Raw genomic sequence first — 18039 nt, 5'->3', positions numbered from 1 at the left:
AGGCAGTAATGGGATATAACATTAGAAATAATTGGTTTGTTTGATTTACTGCTGGAACGGTTCCTTAAGGAGCTTGGGACCTGTGTACTAGACCACCAAGGCGAGGGAAGATGCTACGGATGCCATTTTCCAGTTTCTGCCCATGCTTCTCCAGTTGTGGCTTTATATACAGGCAAGGCTTTCAATGGCTTGTTTCCTGAGAAGGCATGATCCCCCAATGAACACTCTGGGGTTCAGTGCTGCGGAGGCCAAGGATGGGCTAGAGCCCAACTGGGCCCTGCTCAAGTTATCAGGTGTTGAAGAGCACTTGGTTCCCAAATCACTACGTGACTTTTCCCGATCCGTTGACTTTGGTATATTTTTTATATTTAAATATTTACTTCATCTTGAATTTATTTGATATATAATGAGATTATTTCATTTATTTACAGAAAGACAGTACACTGGATGCTGCTGAAGAAATCATTAAGGCATGGATTAGACAGAAGTCTTGACACAAGCAGATTGCTTCTATTTGATGACTTAATATGAAATTGTTATTTAGTGCTGCCATTTGCTGGATATTGAAGAACAAATATTTTAGTGCCAATGAAATTTGAAGAAATAATTCCATTGTTCTCCAAAATCCGCTGGGGTTTTTCAGTTGAAATGTATGAAAACACCTGCCACTACCATTTTACATCAGGCGGTGTAGCACTGTGGATAAGAATTGTGAGATGCTGGTTGATGCTTAACCTTTCAGTGCTTCAGTTCCCTCATCATAGAAGGGGAATAAAATATAGCACCTACTTTAGATGAAGTTTGTGAGTAGAGCTCGCAACTGGCTCCGTGGGTAGAGCATGCAACTCTTGATCTTGGAGTCATGAATTCAAGCCCCGTGTTGGGCATGGAACCTACTTTAAAAAATAGCACCTAGTTTAGAAGAAGTTTGTGAGGATAAAATGGATTGATATAGGTAAATAAATAAACCCTCAATTAATGTTAGCCAATTCCATCTCTCCACCATTGTGTAAAAACTCTTAGCCAGTTATACCCCCTCAACTCCAAGTCCTTGCTTTGTCTACCCACATGTAGTTCCCTCCCCCTCGTTTGCCAATGGCTTTGAACTTTGCTCAAAGTTTTGCTTCTCTGTCCCAAATACTGCCATCATCCACAGTGGCTTCAAGGTCCACATGGATTACCTAGGCTTTCAGTACTTTGACCTCACCTTTGGCGATGTTCACCTCTACTCCACTCTCCATTTCAGCCACCCACCACCTTGGGTACACCCTGAACCTTTCATCATTTAAGGCTGTACCACCTAGGAGATAATAAATTAGTCATCTCACACTGTACCCACCTATCCCTATAGTATTCTCTCAGTGTGTCTCATCTGCTTTCAAAAAATCACTTCTTTAAACTCACTATAATTTCAACTCCACTATTTCTCAGAAAATGGTCTATGGCCCTCTTATAGCAGAATCAGAATCAATCTACGAGAATAGATTCTGGTCTTCATCCTAGACCTGCTGAAAATAACCTCAGGGTCATCCTAGACCTGCTGAAAATAACTTCAGGATCTGGCCCTTCCAAGGTGATTTTTATACCCACTGAATTTTGATAATCACAAGGAACCCTCTATTTTATTCCTGTCAGTCCCCGTATATTTTCCCTACTGAGCTTGGATTGCATCATCTGTCACTTCAGCCAAGATACTTTGGTGCCTTGAATAACTTGCCCATTGTTCTATCTCACCTAACTGCCCCCCCCCCAAAAAAAACCCTAAAACTCCACCCTAGGATTGAAACTCCATGCTTGCACTGGGCTGCTGAGTACTGCTGTCACAAAATACGCAATTGTGAAGATGCCGACAACCACAAATGCACATCATTAACCTTAACCAGATTTAATCCTTCCATGATACCCTAATGAGATTTCTCTACCTTTTACCACAGCAACAATTCCTAATACTCTCCTGTTCTCTACCATAAAAAATATCCAACCTCCTTTCTCTTTACACTTCAAATTCCTCCATGACCAGCACAATTAAATCACAGCTAATGACCTCATCTCCCACTTGTGAGAAAAACAAAATGTAAAACAGAAGAACCAGACCAGCACCACCAACAGAGATCCTACCAAAAGGCCTGTGACCAGCATTCATCCTTAATTCATTTCACCCGAGGGGGTTGGGGCAGAGTGGGGAGGATTGGTAGGAAGGCAAAACCAGGTCCAGTCATGCAGAAGGAAACCCAGGACCTCAAGAACCAACTACTGCATAACAGGATAAATCCCATGTATAATTTTTAGCCTGTCCACTCTTGCTGGGGATTTGATACAGTTTTACCAGGGTTTAAATTTGCTCTTTGCAGTCCTAAACTTGTCCAGTGCTAATCCTACCACCATGTCTTCTCGCATTCTCACTTGGTTCAGCCCATTCTCTTGTATCTTCAGCCTCTACTGGCTCCCTTCCTCAGCAGTGAGACAGGTCCAGATTTCTCTCATATTAGAAAATCCTTTCCTTAATGCTGTCTACTACCCTATTATTTCTTCCTCTTCAGGGCAAAATTTCTTTCTTCTTTCCTCCTTTCCTCCCTCCCCTCTTCCTTTGTTCCTTGCTTTAAGAAATATTCATTGAACTTACACTATGTGCCAGACACTATTGTAGGCACTTAGGCTGTATCAGCCTATACCTGCCTTCTTGGGCTTTCCTTCTAGCCAGGGGAGGGAGACTAATTCATAAATATAATGAAATATATTGAATTAAACTTTTTTATTGTTTTTATTTTAACTCCAGTATAGTTAACATACAATGTTGTTAGTTTCAGGTGTACAATATAGCGATTCAACAATTTTATATGTTACTTGATGATCATCACGATGTTTACTCTTAATCCCCTTTCCCTGTTTCACCCATCCCCCCACCACCTCTCCTCTGGTAACCATCAGTTTGTTCTCTATTGTTAGAAGTGTGTTTCTTGGATGTCTCTCTCTCTTTTCCCCCTTTCTCATTTGTTTCTTAAATTTCACATATGAGTGAAACATGGTATTTGTCTTTCTCTGACTTATTTTGCTTAGCATTATACTCTCTGGGTCATCCATGTAATTGCAAATGACAAGATTTTGTTCTTTTTTATGGCTAAGTAATATTCCATCTTCTTAATTCAGTCACCTGTTAATGGACACTTGGGCTGCTTCCATAGTTTGGCTATCGTAAATAATGCTGCAATAAACATATCTAATAAACATATATCATTTCAGATTAGTGTTTTTCTATTCTTTGGCTAGATACCCAGTAGTGTGATTACTGGAGCATAGGGTAGTTCTACTTTTAATTTTTTGAGGAACCTCTGTACTGTTTCCATAGTGGCTGCACCAGTTTGCATTCCCAGCAATAGTGCACAGTTTCCTTTTTCTCCATGTCCTCACCAACATTTGTGTTTTTTATTTTAGTCATTCTGACATGTGTTAGGTGATACCTCGTTGTGGTTTTGATTTGCATTTCCCTAATGATGAGTGATATTGAGCATCTTTTCATGTGTCTGTTGGCCATTTGGATGTCTTCTTTTGAGAAATGTCCGTTCATGTCTTTTGCCTGTTTTCTAATTGGATTATTTGTTTTTGGGTGTTGAGTTAATATCAGTTCTTTATATATTTTGGACGCTAACCCTTTATCAGGTTGTCATTTGCAAATATCTTCTCCCATTCCGTAGGTTGTCTTTTAATTTTGTTGATTGTTTCCTTTGCTATGCAGAAGTTTTTATTTTGATACAGTCCCAGTAGTTTATTTTTGCCTTTATTTTCTTTGTCTCGGGAGACCTATCTAGAATAATGTTGCTATTGCCCATATCAGAGAAATTACTGCCTGTGCTCTCTTATAGGGTTTTTATGGTTTCAGGTCTCACATTTAGGTCTTTAATCCATTTTTAGTTTATTTTTATGTATGATGTAAGAAAGTGGTTCAGTTTCATTCTTTTGCATATAGCTGTCCAGTTTTCCCAGCAACATTTGTTGAAGAGACTTTCTTTTTTCCCATTGCATATTCTTGCCTCTCTTGTTGAAGATTAATTGACCAAATAGTCACGGATTTGTTTTAGGACTTTCTATCCTGTTCCATAGATCTATGTGTCTGTTTTTGTGCCAGTACCATACTGTTTTGATTACTATAGCTTTGTAGTATAACTTGAAATATATAATTATGACACCTCCAATTTTGTTTTCCTTTTTCAAGATTGTTTTGGCTATTTGGAGTCTTTTGTGATTCCATACAAATTTTAGGATTATTTGTTCTAGTACTGTGAAAAATGTTGGCATTTTGATAGGAATTGCATGAAATCTGTAGATTGCTTTAGGCAGTATGGACAATTTAATATTTGTTTTTCCAATCCATGAGCATGGAATATATTTCCATTTGTTTGTGTCATCTTCAATTTCTTTCATCAGTGTTTTATAGTTTTCAGAGTACAGGTCTTTCTCCTCCTTATTTAATCTTATTCCTAGATTTTTTATCCTTTTTGGTGCAATTGCAAATGGGGTTGCTTTCTTAATTTCTTCCTCTGTTGCTTCATTAGTAGTGAATAGAAATGCAACAGATTTCTGTACATTGACCTTGGGTCCTGTGATCTTACCAAATGTTATACTTATACATGGAAATTATATGAAGAAAAGAAGTAGAGAAGGATAGAGGAGAATGAAAGTGTTAGAGAAGCGATTTGGAATGTTAAACACTTGGTCAGCTAGGTCTCACGGAGGGGACATGGAGGCAGACTTACAGGAGAGGAGGGAGGGAGCCTTATGTAGATCTTGAGGAAGAACATTCTAGCGAGAAGGAATAGCCAGTGCAAAGACTCTGTGACAAGAGGCTGTACTCAGCATGTTTGATGAGTACCAAGAGTCTGGTATGGCTGGATGTAATAACCAAGCCACAAAGCAGCAAGTATGAGGTCAGAGAAGTAACAGTGTAAGGATAGTGTTAGGATAATGGTTTAATCCAGAGAACCAGGGTGCCACTTTATACTTAATTTTTAACATGTAAAATAATGTTTATGCCAGACTGGGAACAACCAGTATGTTCATCAACAGTCAATATTTGGGGGGTAATATTTGGGGTTAATAAAATGGAATACCATACAGCAATGAAAATTTACAACCTACAGCAAAACACATGAATGAATTTCATCAGTACTGTTTTCATAGGGTTTCTTCACAGGTTCTTCAAAGAATAAGCTGGAGTTCTCAGTAGACAGAGTGTTCTATAATAATAGAATCTAGTACTGCGATTATTGAAGCCTCAAAAGCCCGCCCCAGCATTTGGGGTTCTACAACTTCTGTGGCCACTGGAGGGCTTCCATGTTTTGGTCCAATCATCAAGCTTAGGAAAGGTCCATAGCAAACTCCTTGTCTCAGTTAACCAAGGGACAGGGGTTACCACCCTTTCCACTTGGCTAGGATGAGGCGAGTTGAGTTGGGGAGGAGGAAGGCATGGATTTTAAACATGGGGGTCTGTGGTGACTAGTACAATATTGGACCAAGGAAAATTTAAAGTCTGGCCTAACATCTCTAGGAATTTAGAAGCCAAGGCCAGACCTGAGGCTTCCAGATACCTAAATAGATATCCAGGTCTAACTGTGGTTAGAGACACACTGCTACAGTGTGAAATCCAAAAGGGGTTGGAAAGAAGGGTCTGCGAGATCCTAAGACTGACAGAACAAGAGCACCAGGATCGGCTTTGGCTGGTTTGTTCTGCTCACACCTAGCACTTAGCTCTATGTCTTAGCCTGGTTCCTGGTGATCACTATGGCAGCTGCTGCTCAGAGTAGTTAGCCCCTAACTCTAAATCCTACCTGCCTTGCACTCTTTTGAGTTGGAGTTCCCAGCCCCTTCCTCCTTCATTGGAGAAGGGGTGCTTGATCTTCTCTTGGTCTTTTATTCCTCTTTCCTGCTGTTGGGAATACACTCCTCATCATCTGTTCTTGAGGTCCTTATATCTCTTCAAAGTATCTCTCTAGCTGCTATGTTGAGAATAGACCGTAGGGTCAGCAAAGGTTGAGATAAGGAGACCTATTACAGTATTTCACATAGAAGATCACCGTGCTGGCAGTGGATGGTGAGAAATGGTCAGATTCTGGATGTATTTTTTAAGGCAGGACCAAGAGGATTTGCTAACAGAGTATATAAGAGACATGAGACAAAGTAAGAAATCAAGAATGAGTCCCTGGGGGCGCCTGGGTGGCTCGATTGAGCATCTGCCTTCAGCTCAGGTCATGGTCCCAGGGTCCCGGGATCGAGCCCCACAGCAGGGCATCAGGCTCCCTGCTCCTCCCTTCTCCCCCTGCCTCTCCCCCTCTCCCCCTTGCTCATGCTCTCTCTCACTCTCTCACTCTCTCACTCTTTCTCACTCACTTTCTCTCAAATAAATAAATAAAGAATTAAAATTAAAAAAAGAATGAATCCATGGAATGTGCCAATTGCCAACAATAGAATTTATATCATCGACTTACTTTGACAGTACTGTTAATGGTATAATCTCCCATTTTCCACCCCTCTTTATGTTTTTTCTTATGCTTCCTTTTTGCCATTAAGAGAGATCCATATTTTACATCTCTTATATCCATTTCCTCTACAGTAGAGAGTAATAAATCTTAAAATGATATATCAAGAAATAAAGACATAAGTGAAATAAGAAAACCTTATTTATTTAATCCTAACCTTAAAGTTGTGTATACCTTTGTTGTCTTTGGAAACTTCTGAAGCTTCTTTTTTAATGTTGTCTTTCTGAGCCGTTGACTCTACATTCCATCTGGGAGCTAGGTATTCTGCATCTTCAGAGGTACTGCTCTTCCTCTTCCCTGTGCTAAGGTAAGCTGGATACTTCAGCTCTAACCCCCCTCCCCTTTTTCTTTCTTTTCTTTTCCTTTGAGAGTGGCTTTTGGGGTTTAGTAATCTCTACTTTAGGGCCTTTAGATGTGGTCCTGGTTCTTCCCATTTTACAGATGTTCCCCATGCTTGTGCCCATAGTTGACTCTTTGGTCTGGATATTGTCTTCCTTCTTCATTCTGCCTTACTTCTTTGTCTTTTTTCTGTAACTTATTTTTCTGTAACAATGCTACCATTCGTTCTTACTTTACTTCAACTACATCTGCTTAAATATTAATATTAAATAATAATGTGCCAACTATTCTAAGGGCACGAAGGAGCTTATTTTTTTACTGTCTTAGGAAATAAACCAAGTTTTCTTGGTGCTTCTTCTGGTGGGTTGTTAAGAAACTGAAGTAAAATCAGTAAAAAAAAGTTTTGTTACTATTTAAAATACTTCCTAATTTTCATTACTTTTCCTGTAGGTTCTGGACCTACCTCAATAGCTTTTGCTGCTTGTTCTTTTGTTTCAAATCCCATAAAAGCAGATCCCTTTGGATCTCCAGTAGATTTATAACATAGTAGATATATATAAACAGCATTGCCACATTTTCCTAATACTGCAATCCAGCTGTGATTAACACTTTGGGGAAGTAACTCTTATACGCTAAACTAGGAACAGTATTAAATATGTTGGGATTCTTACTCAGAAGGTCAATAAATTTTTGTGTTCTCACTAAGGTCAAGAAGGCTCCAGGAGGAGCAGGCTTGGGGGGAAGGTGAGGACACATTTGAGTTTGAGATGCTCATTCACTTTCAGATGTTGGGTAAGCAGCTGGAGAGTCAGCTTGGAGTTTAGGGAAGAGGCTAGAGGTATACACATCTGAGATGTGTAGCTTATTGATGATATTTAGACATGAGAGTGGATAGAGGCACTAAATATGCCAGTATTAGCAACTGGAAGAACTGATGACTTAGCCCAGAAGTTTTGCAAAATTTTACAGCAAAGTGAAATCCTGAAAGAGTTTTTTCATTTGATAACTCCACTTACACACACACACACACACACACACACACACACACACACTCACCCATACACACAACCCCTCTGTAATCTGGAGTTCTTGCCTGGTATTATGCTAAGATCTCTAAAGATCTCCATCCATGTTCTGGATTTGAAGGAAACATCTCAGCCCCGTCAGGGTCAGGATTAGCTCTTAGGATTCACTGCTGCAGACCACTCTGGCCCTCTTAAACCCTATCCTTTCTTGTTCCTGCAACACTGCACATCTGTGAATAGCCTCCCACCTCCCTAGCTACTCCTCAGTCTCCTTTGCCTCTTCCTTCAATATTGATATTTCATCTTTCTCCCTAAATAACTTCATTTACTCTCTAGTCCTTTCTGTCCAGCCTAGTCCTTTCTGTTGAATTTCAGACCCATATACCCAACGCTCCATCTGTCACCTTCTGTGGATGTTTCTTAGGCAATCCCTATACCCAGTCTGGTCTCCTCAATTAATGGTGCCCCCAATCCAGTTGTTCAAATCCAAAAACCTAGAAATCATACTTTTCTCCTCACAGCCAACTCCTGTGTATATTACCCTAACTATGTCTTAAATCCATCATCTCTCTGCCCCCAACTGCCACTGCTCTGGTACAGGCCAATATCATCTCTCAAGTAGACTACTGGTCAATTTCCTAACAGTTCTCCCTGGCTTGCCCCTTGCAGTCCATTATCCTTATAAACTAAATATGAGCTTTCTAAAATGCAAATATGATCATGTTACATGTATTAGTTAAGCATATGCATATTGCAAGTTTAAATCAAATAGGAATTTTCTGTCTTAGCTGAACATTTTAGGAGTAGTCTAGTTTCAGTTATGGCTTGATCCAGGATGGAAATTATAATCTGTTACCAAGGTCTGTCTTGCAGTTCTGTTCTCTCTGAGTCGGCTTTATCTTCAGGTTGCCATGTCCTATGATAGCAAATTGGTTGCAGCAGTTTCTAAGTATCATATGGTCATACTAGCAAATCCAGCAAAAAAAAGGACACCTTCTCTTTCTGAAGCTCCAGCATTGGTCATACTGTGTTATATTGGTCTGTCCCTGAGCTACCTGCTGTGCCAAGGGGATTGGATATGCTAAATATCTTAGGCCAATCCAAGGTCAATTCAACACAAACTACATTGGTTGACAGAAGGGACAGAATGAAAAAGAGGGCAGATGAATGAGCAAACATCTTAAGTGACTTAAAACCTTTTAATGACTCTTTACCACTCATAATGTAAGGGGTGTTCTCATCAGGGCCTGCAATGCCCTGTATGATATGGTCTCTCCTACTCCCCTAGTCTCATCTTTTCTGGTCATTTTTTCCAACTCACAGGTCTGGTAATACTGAGTTCATTTCAATTTCTAAATGAGTTTTTTTCTTCTCTCTGCCTTTTAGCACATGTCATTTTTTTGACGTTCATGCTTAATTTGGGTGGTATAACACTCAATTTTATGTGTCAACTTGGCTAGGCTATGGTTCCCAGATATATGATCAAACATTATTCTGGATGTTTCTATAAGGTTGCTTTTTGGTGAGATTAACATTAAATCAGTGAACTTTGAGTAAAGCAAATTGCCCTCCAAGATGTGGGTGGGCCTCATCCAATCATTGGAGGGCCTGAGAACAAAAAACTAACCTGCTCTGACCAAGAGGGAATTCTGCCAGCAGACAGACTTCAGACCTGAACTGCAGCATCGTGTCTTTGGGTCTCCCCTGCAGGCCCACTCTGCAGATTTTGGACTTGCCAGCATCCATAATCACTTGCGCCAAATTTTAAAAATAAATCTCTTTATATGTCTATATATATATCTACACATACACGCACATCCATTGGTTCTCTTTTTCTGGAGAATTCCGACTAATGTAGGTGGATTAGCAAAAATAAGATAAGTTGTCTATAAATTCCCAAAGTTAGGTAAGAAGTCATTTAGTGACATCATGCCATACGATAGTGAGAGATACAGACTTTGCATAGGAAACAATGATAAATTTCAGCAGATTTTTGTGAAAGAGAGTGAAAGACTATGGAAAAATTATGGTTTGGCTAACCAAAAGTTGATTATATCCTTCTTCTCCTTTGACCACTTCTACATAGAGGCTAAAAAGCCAAACTTTGCAATTTCTCAGCTTCCCTTACAAACTATTAAAAAGCTCCCGAGAAGAGCTTCCATTCATTGAAAAAGATAAAAGACAAAGTCATCCTGAGACTTTTGTCTTTTTTGTTCTCTTCACCTTTCTACTTTCTTCCTGCCTGGAATGTAGAAGTAAGGTCTGGAGATACTGCAGCCATTTTGCATTCACGCAGCAAGTGGCATGAAAGTGAAGGCCTACATGATAAGGATGGTGGAGCAAAAAAATGGGAAGAGACTGAGACCCTAGTAGCAACTTGGAGCCACTGTACCTGCCCCCAGACTTTGTAATGCATGAAACAAATAAACCTCTATTAAAGTCACTATAGCAGAGTTTTCTCTTATTTATAGATGAATGTATTACTACTTGATATAGAGAATACGGTACAAAGATCAAATTTTTCTTCTGGAAGATAAACTGACCTGATGAAAAATCCTTTAGGCAGAAAGAAATGCCGATCAGAGGGGTCCTGCAGGAAAAGATGGTGGGGGCCTGAAGGATTTAGTATGAGAGAAAGGCAAATAATCACACATCTTTGTCAAATTTGTGAATTTTTCCCATCATTCTTATGATGAAAACAATTATATAACTACATGATTACCAAATATTTAAATCAAAAATTATTCCCAAATGAAGCAAGGAGTCTCCTTGGTCTCAGCTGGATAAACCCAACGGTGAAACAAAACAAAACAAAAACCTCAACCATGTTCTTGAGACATGAGAATTTCATTTTATTGCTGCTCTGAGAATACATCTAATTATTCAATCATGCCAATTAAATAGGAAGTTCACCTGCTGACAAACAGCTACCTGGGGATATAACAGAATAAATTGTAGAAATAATTGGATTTTCTAATCAATATTAACTTCATCATATTACACAGCTGCTACTTTCTTTTACATTTAGATACAGCTTTTTTTTTCTTATAATATGTAAAACTTTGCATTTGTAGCAAAATCTCATGGTTAAAAAGATGAGTAATTTTGTCCTTTCGTCAGAGTGGTTATCCTGTCTGAAGAATTATTTTCACAAACTCTTTTATCCCTCTCATTAGTTAGCCATTAAAAGTATAAATATCATGTTTTAGCTGAAACCATAGAGTTGTATCTTCTAACACAACAACTCCATTTTGTGTGTGAATTTCTGAGATGACTTATAACATCACTTTTATAATTATTCTTGGAGCATTCTGTTGACCAATATATGCATGAAAGAATACAAAACTCATGAAAACTATTCAGTTTTCTAGATATTTGCAAATGTCTCATCAGGTAAAGGGCTAGTATCAAAATCTATAAAGCACTTATCAAACTCAACACCCAAAGAACAAATAATCCAACAAGAAATGGGCAGAAGACATGAACAGACATTTCTGCAAAGAAGACATTGAAATGGCCAACAGACACATGAAAAAGTGCTCAACATCACTCAGCATCAGGGAAATACAAATCAAAACCACAATGAGATACCACCTCACACCAGTCAGAATGGCTAAAATTAACAAGTCAGGAAACGGCAGATGTTGGTGAGGATGTGGAGAAAGGGGAACCCTCTTACAACCGTTGGCGGGGATGCAAAATGGTGGAGCCAACTGGAAAACAGTATGGAGGTTCCTCAAGACATTAAAAATAGAACTACCCTACAATCCAGCAGTTGCACTAGTAGGTATTTATCCTAATGCTACAAAAGTGCTGATTTGAAGGGCCCCATGCACTCCAATGTTTATAGCAGCATTATCAGCAATAGCCATATTATGGAAAGAACCCAAATTTCCATCAACCGATGAATGGATAAAGCAGATGTGACATACATATTCAATGGAATATTATTCAGCCATCAAAAAGAATGAAATCTTGCCATTTACAACAACGTGGATGGAACCAGAGGATATGATGCTAAGTGAAATAAATCAGAGAAAGACAAATATCATGATTTAACGCATATGTGGAATTTAAGAAACAAGACAGATGAACATAGGGGAAGGGAAGGAAAAATAAAATAAGATAAAAACTGGGGTGCCTGAGTGGCTCTGTCAGTTAAGCATCTGCCTTCAGCTCAGGTAGTGATCTCAGGGTCTGGGATTGAGCTCCACATTGGGCTCTCCATTCAGTGGGGAGCCTACTTTTCCCTCTCCCTCTGCCTCCACCCCCCCACCCCGGCTTTTGCTCTCTCTCCCTCTCTCTCTCTCAAATAAATGAATAAAATCTTGAAAAAGATAAGATAAAAATAGAAAGGGAGGCAAACCATAAGAGACTCTATAGCTAAGAGAACAAACTGACAGTTGCTGAGCAAGGGAGGTGGGAAGAATGGGGTAAATGGGTGATGGGCATTAAGGAGGGCACTTGTTGGGATGAGCACTGGGTGTTACATGTAAGTGATGAATCACTAAATTCTATTCCTGAAACCAATACTATACTATATGTTAACTAACTTGAATTTAAATTTAAAAAATATTAACAGGAAAAAAAAAAAGAGCATAAATACTTAGTGATAGAATCAGGGCATCAAAGGGCATGCTCGAAACATTTTGATAGGCATTGTGAAATTGACTTCCAGAAATGTTGCCCTGATTTAAGTGCTTATTTTCCCATGCTAGGAGAGCAGGGGTTGAGCTATCCTTTCAGTATCATTTTAGACAGAAAAGCAGACCCTGATTAGAAATATTTTATTGCCAGGCAAAAGGGAGATGGATGTAATTTCAAGCTTGTGTGTGTGTGTGTGTGTGTGTGTGTGTGTGTGTGTGTGTGTGTGTATGCACTACCTGACTTAAAAATGTTTGCAGACCACTAATTATCTTGGGGCTAGGAGCCAATTGCACCTTTGAGTTCTGTGTCTTGGGACTGGGCCTCCAGAGATCAGACAGAGTCCGTTATTGATGAGCTGGACTCTGCTCTTCAGAGGCCAGGAGGAAGGCTCTGAGACATGCTTGTCATATCTGCAGTTTTAGAAACCATCTTTGGTACTTCGAGAAATCATTCCTAAGTGAAGGACATGGGCCAAAGAGAGAGCCAGTGGTTAAAGACAAAGCAACAACAAAGAACCAGTGGTGTTCTGAGGGCCAAATTCCATTTGCAAAAATTCAAATTTCTGTTGAGTGCCTACTATGTGCCAGACCCTGCTTTAGGTGCTGGGGATACTGCAGTGAACAGAACATAAAAAATCCCTGGCCTCATGGAATGTGTATTAAGGGAGGATATAGATGATAAATTAAATAAGAGAAACATATTGTACGTTCCATGGTGACATGTCTATGAGTGCTCTTGAGCATTTTTTCATGTGTCTGTTGGCCATTTGTATGTCTTCTTTGGAGAAGTGTTTATTCATGTCTTCTCTCCATTTCTTAGAAGGATTATTTATTTTTTTGGGTGTTGATTTTGTTGAGTTCTTTACAGATTCTGGATACTAGCTCTTTATCCAATATGTCATTTGTAAATATCTTATCCCATCTGTCAGTTGCCTTTTAGTTTTGTCAACTGTTTCCTTCCCTGTGAGGAAGCTTTTTGTCTTGATGAAGTCCCAATAGTTGTTTTTTTGCTTTTGTTTCCCTTGACTCCAGTGCTGTATCTAGGAAGAAGTTGCTGCAGCCAAGGTCCAAGACATTGTTGCCTGTGCTCTCCTCTAAGATTTTGATGGTTTCCTGTTTTACATTTAGGTCTTACATCCATTTTGAATTTATTTTTGTGTATGTGTAAGAAAGTGGTCCCGTTTCATTCTTCTGCATGTGGCTCTCCAGTTTTTCCAACCCCATTTGTTGAAGAGACTGTCTTTTTCCCATCGAATATTCTTTCCTGCTGTGTCGAAGATTAGTTGGTCATATAGTTGTGGGCCCATTTCTGGGTTCTTCTCTCTTCCATTGATCTGTGTGTCTGTTTTTGTGTCAGTATCATAGTGTCTTAATGATTATAGCTCTATAATCCATCCTGAAGTCTAGGATTCTTATGCCTCCCACTTTGCTTTTCTTTTTCCACATTACTTTGGCTACTCAGGGTCTTTTCTGGTTCTATACAAATTTTAGGATTGTTGTTCTAGCTCTGTGAAAAATGCTGGTGTTATTTTGATTAGGATTGCATTGAATGTGTAGATTGCTTTGGGTAGTATAAATATTTTAACAATATTTGTTCTTCCAATCCATGTGCATGGAATGTTTTTCCATTTCTTTGTGTCTTCCTTAATTTCTTTCATAAGTGTTCTATAATTTTCAGTATACACATATTTACCTCTTTGGTTAGGTTTATTCCTAGGTATCTTACTTAGGGTTTTAGATGCAATTGTAAATGGATGAATTCCTTAATTTCTCTTTCTGCTTTATTATTGGTGTATGAAATACAACAGATTTCTGTATGTTGGTTTTGTATCCTGCGACTTTGCTGAATTCATGTATCAGTTCTAGTAATTTTTTGGTGGAGTCTTTCAGGTTTTCTACATACAGTATCATGTCATGTGTGAAGAGTGAAAGTTTGACTTTTTTCTTGCTGATTTGGATGCATTTTATTTCTTTGTGCTGTCTGGTTACTGAGGCTAGGATTTCCAGTACTATGTTGAACAACAGTGGTGAGAGTGAACACCCCTTCATGTTCCTGACCTTCGGGGAAAAGCTCTCAGTTTTTCCCCATTGAGGATGATACTAGCTGTGGGTCTTTCATATATGGCCTTTATGATATTAAGGTATGTTCCTCCTATTCCCACTTTTTGAGGGTTTTTACCAAGAAAGTATGCTGTATTTTGTCAAATGCTTTTTCTGCATCTATTGAGAGGAGCCTATAGTTCTCATCCTTTCTTTTATTAATGTGGTCTATCACATTGATTGTTTTGTAGATATTGAACCATCCCTGAAGCCCAGGAATAAATCCCACTCGATCTTGGTGAATAATCCTTTTAATGTACTGTTGGATTCTATTTGCTAGTATCTTGTTGAGAATATTTGTATCCATGTTCATTAGGGATATTGGTCTATAATTCTTTTTTAGTGGGGTCTTTGTCTGGTTTTGGAATCAAGGTAATTCTGGCCTCATAGAATGAGTTTAGAAGTTTTCCCTCCATTTCTACTTTTTGGAATAGCTTCAGAAGAACAGGTATTTTATGTTCTTTTAGCAGGTAAACATTCACTCATAAATATGAACAAGAATGTTCATGACAGCATTGTTCATAATACCAAAAAAAAAAAAAAGGAAAAATCCAATCCCTCCATTATTGGTGGTATAGTTAAATAAATTATGATATCTAGTCAGAATGTTAAATACTTTTAATTTCCCCAAATTAAAAATTTGTTTAATATTTGAAACAGGTCCAGTGCTTATGCAATTGCAATATCGCAGTGTCACCTGAGCTGTAAACAGCGCCATCTTTTGGCCAAAGTGCTGAGGTGGGAGGGAGTTTGGGAAGTTTGAGGGACTGAATGACCACCAGTGTGGTATGGTGCCCCCCTCCTTGCTGTTTTCAAGCATCACCTTTTGTTCAGGAAATGGGAGTAGCTGTCTACAGTGCTTGACAACTGATCTTAAGAAGTCACGTAATCCTTCTCTCTTTTAAATTTCATAATCAGGATTTACAATTAAATGGAAAAGTACATTTCCATTAATAGATCCAAATACTTTTGAGTTCTAAATAAAAGTACTTAAAAGTATGATCTATCACAGTGTAGTTTAGTAGTTTGAAAGCAAGCCATACCTAAATTCTCATTAACTTCACTTTAATTCTCATTTAGTGTAGCTAATACGTTGCCCTGGAACAATTTTATGAATATTTGAAAGAATCAAACACGTCTAGTTATTTTAAATGCAGAGATGTGTGACCATTTAGTTTGGTGGGAAATTCTCAGGATTTCTATTGTAAAATCAAACTCGTGACCTTGGGTTTGTGGGGCATCTTTTTTTTCTTTTTTAACATTAGTTTCCACATAACAGAAAAGAAAGCAGAAAGATACAAACAAACCCTCGTTTGCAAAATCAACACTAATGTAAGAATACGGCAAGAGCTTACAGGACTGAAAGAGGAAAGGTGATAATCCAGACCTGCTAGAAGCGAGCATTTGATGGGAGTCTGCAAAGTTAACCTGAGTGTTCAGAACAGATGAATGTGAAAAGCAACATGGGCTTGTTACGCAGTTTTTATGCTGCACCTTGATGCCAGTGCCATAGCATAAAGTCATTAAGACAGTGGAAGATGGCTAACCCATTGTGAGCTCTGTCGTTTTAATTAAAAAGCTACATTCAAATTTACTTTGTTTTTTCTTTAACTTGAAAAAAGCCACCCCAGGAAAAGCATTCTTTATAACCGATGGTGTACCAAATATCCCCTCTATTAAGCTCTGTTTGGGAATTACTTATCTTACTGTCACAGTCATTAAGAGACCTGGGTTAGCAGTGAGTACACTGTTAGTACTCAGATGCTAATAATACCAGTAATGAGAGCAGGGACTCTTGTGCTGTCCCAACACGAGGCATTGAGCAGACTACCCATCTTGACTAAGATCAGTGGTAGAACAGCGGGTGGCAAATGCTTGACTTTGCAAGTGTGGGGCAGGGTCCTTTTATCTCATTAATGTGAAGGAGTAAAATGCTAGGTAGGAAAGGTCAGAAAATAGCATGAGAGACTATGGACTCTGAGAAACAAACCGAGGGCTTCAGAGGGGACGGGGGTGGGGGAATGGGATAGACCGGTGATGGGTAGTAAGGAGGGCACGTATTGCATGGTGCACTGGGTGTAATACGCAACTAATGAATCATCGAACTTTACATCAGAAACCAGGGATGTACTGTATGGTGACTAACATAATATAATAAAAAATCATTAAAATAAAAAAAATAGCTAGAGTGAGCTGGTATAATGGACAGTTTTGTAGAAGGGAGAAAGCACAAAGGAAGCAAAAAAAAAAAAAAAGAAAGAAAAAGGAAAATCCATAAATGGGAAAACCCTCTTGGTAAACCTCACTAATTTGGTCTAATTATTGTGAAGAACAGTCAGAATAGTGATATTTTAAATATATTATTTCGTTCATTCAACCAATAACTCACACAAACCAACATTTATTGGGTGTCGTCTGTGTGTAAATGATTAGTCACAAAGGTTGGAGGAGCATTTGATGACTCAGCTCTCAGTGAGCTCACTGCAGCTTCCTTTCAAGCACCTGAAATAACAGAATGGGCTGTGGTCAAGCATTGCTTAGAACAGGTCTTCGGTACATGCATTGGTTTTACCACTTAAATTGCACTAAGACTTAAGGGACTGTCTGTATATCGCTCCCCTATTTCAAAGATAAAGATCGCTTCCTGTTTTATAGTGTTATCACCAAAGCTACAATCTTCCTATTTGAAGCATTTATCTTGCTTCCAATCTTATATTGTTATAAATAACATTGCAATGGACATCTTCATGAACATAGGGTCCCATAGTTTAGATGATTTCCTTTCTCTGGTTCTCAGAAGTGGACTTACTGGCTCAAGAGACTAATGCCAAATTGCTTTCTAAAAGGTTGTATCAATTAATAATAGTGAGCAGTGCATGACTGTAATGAGAGGAGCAATTTTATATATTCTCATCACGTGGTTATCCTTTATAACTAATACTTTCAGAGTTTTCATTTAATGCTCAAATCACATGAGATTTGAAAATAGGTACTTATTTTCCACAATAAAGTTTTTAGCATGTGATTTTTTTAGCATGGAAACAGTGAATATCTAATGTTAAAATTTAGTCTTTAAGAAAGTGTCAAGTAATAGGTCACATGAACATGTTTCATGTTCTCATTTTCCCCCAATAGTTCATGAGGGTACTCAAAAACCATTAAGAGAACTTTAGACGTGAATCTTATCTACACTGTGGTAAATGTGCTTAAAAAATCTTTTAGGAAATTATAATCTCATATATCAATTTCCCATATTTTTTATTATAAAATGAGATAGTTGGTATTTGGGAGCAATATTAGTTTTAAGACCTAGAATAAAATAGCACTAAACAGTGCAGTGTAACTTTTGATGTCACATGCTTAATGCCAAATGATATCTTTTTGGAAAAGTATTAATTT

At 38.5% G+C, this 18039-nt stretch overlaps 1 protein-coding gene across 6 annotated transcripts in view; it reads left to right on the top strand.

Moving 5' to 3' along the window:
* Nucleotides 1-18039, top strand: part of KYAT3 (kynurenine aminotransferase 3) — a 78215-nt gene that overhangs the window by 55819 nt on the left and 4357 nt on the right. For 5 of the 6 annotated variants that reach the window (XM_087866081.1, XM_045801844.2, XM_045801843.2 and 2 more), the window contains one exon: nucleotides 432-10337. The exons of the other annotated variant lie outside the window; for it this stretch is intronic. In XM_087866081.1, coding sequence (XP_087722207.1) covers nucleotides 432-494 — 63 coding nt within the window. In that variant the 3' untranslated portion in view covers nucleotides 495-10337. Of the gene's footprint in view, nucleotides 1-431; nucleotides 10338-18039 lie in introns of those variants that run through there. 6 annotated transcript variants of the gene reach the window in all.

The sequence above is a fragment of the Ursus americanus genome, chromosome 12 (assembly GCF_024610735.1).
Source record: "Ursus americanus isolate L20-20 chromosome 12, mUrsAme1.1.p, whole genome shotgun sequence".
Classification (NCBI taxonomy): Eukaryota; Metazoa; Chordata; class Mammalia; order Carnivora; family Ursidae; genus Ursus; species Ursus americanus.
Note: the sequence above shows the minus strand (reverse complement) of the source record. Positions and strands in the feature narration are given on the sequence as shown.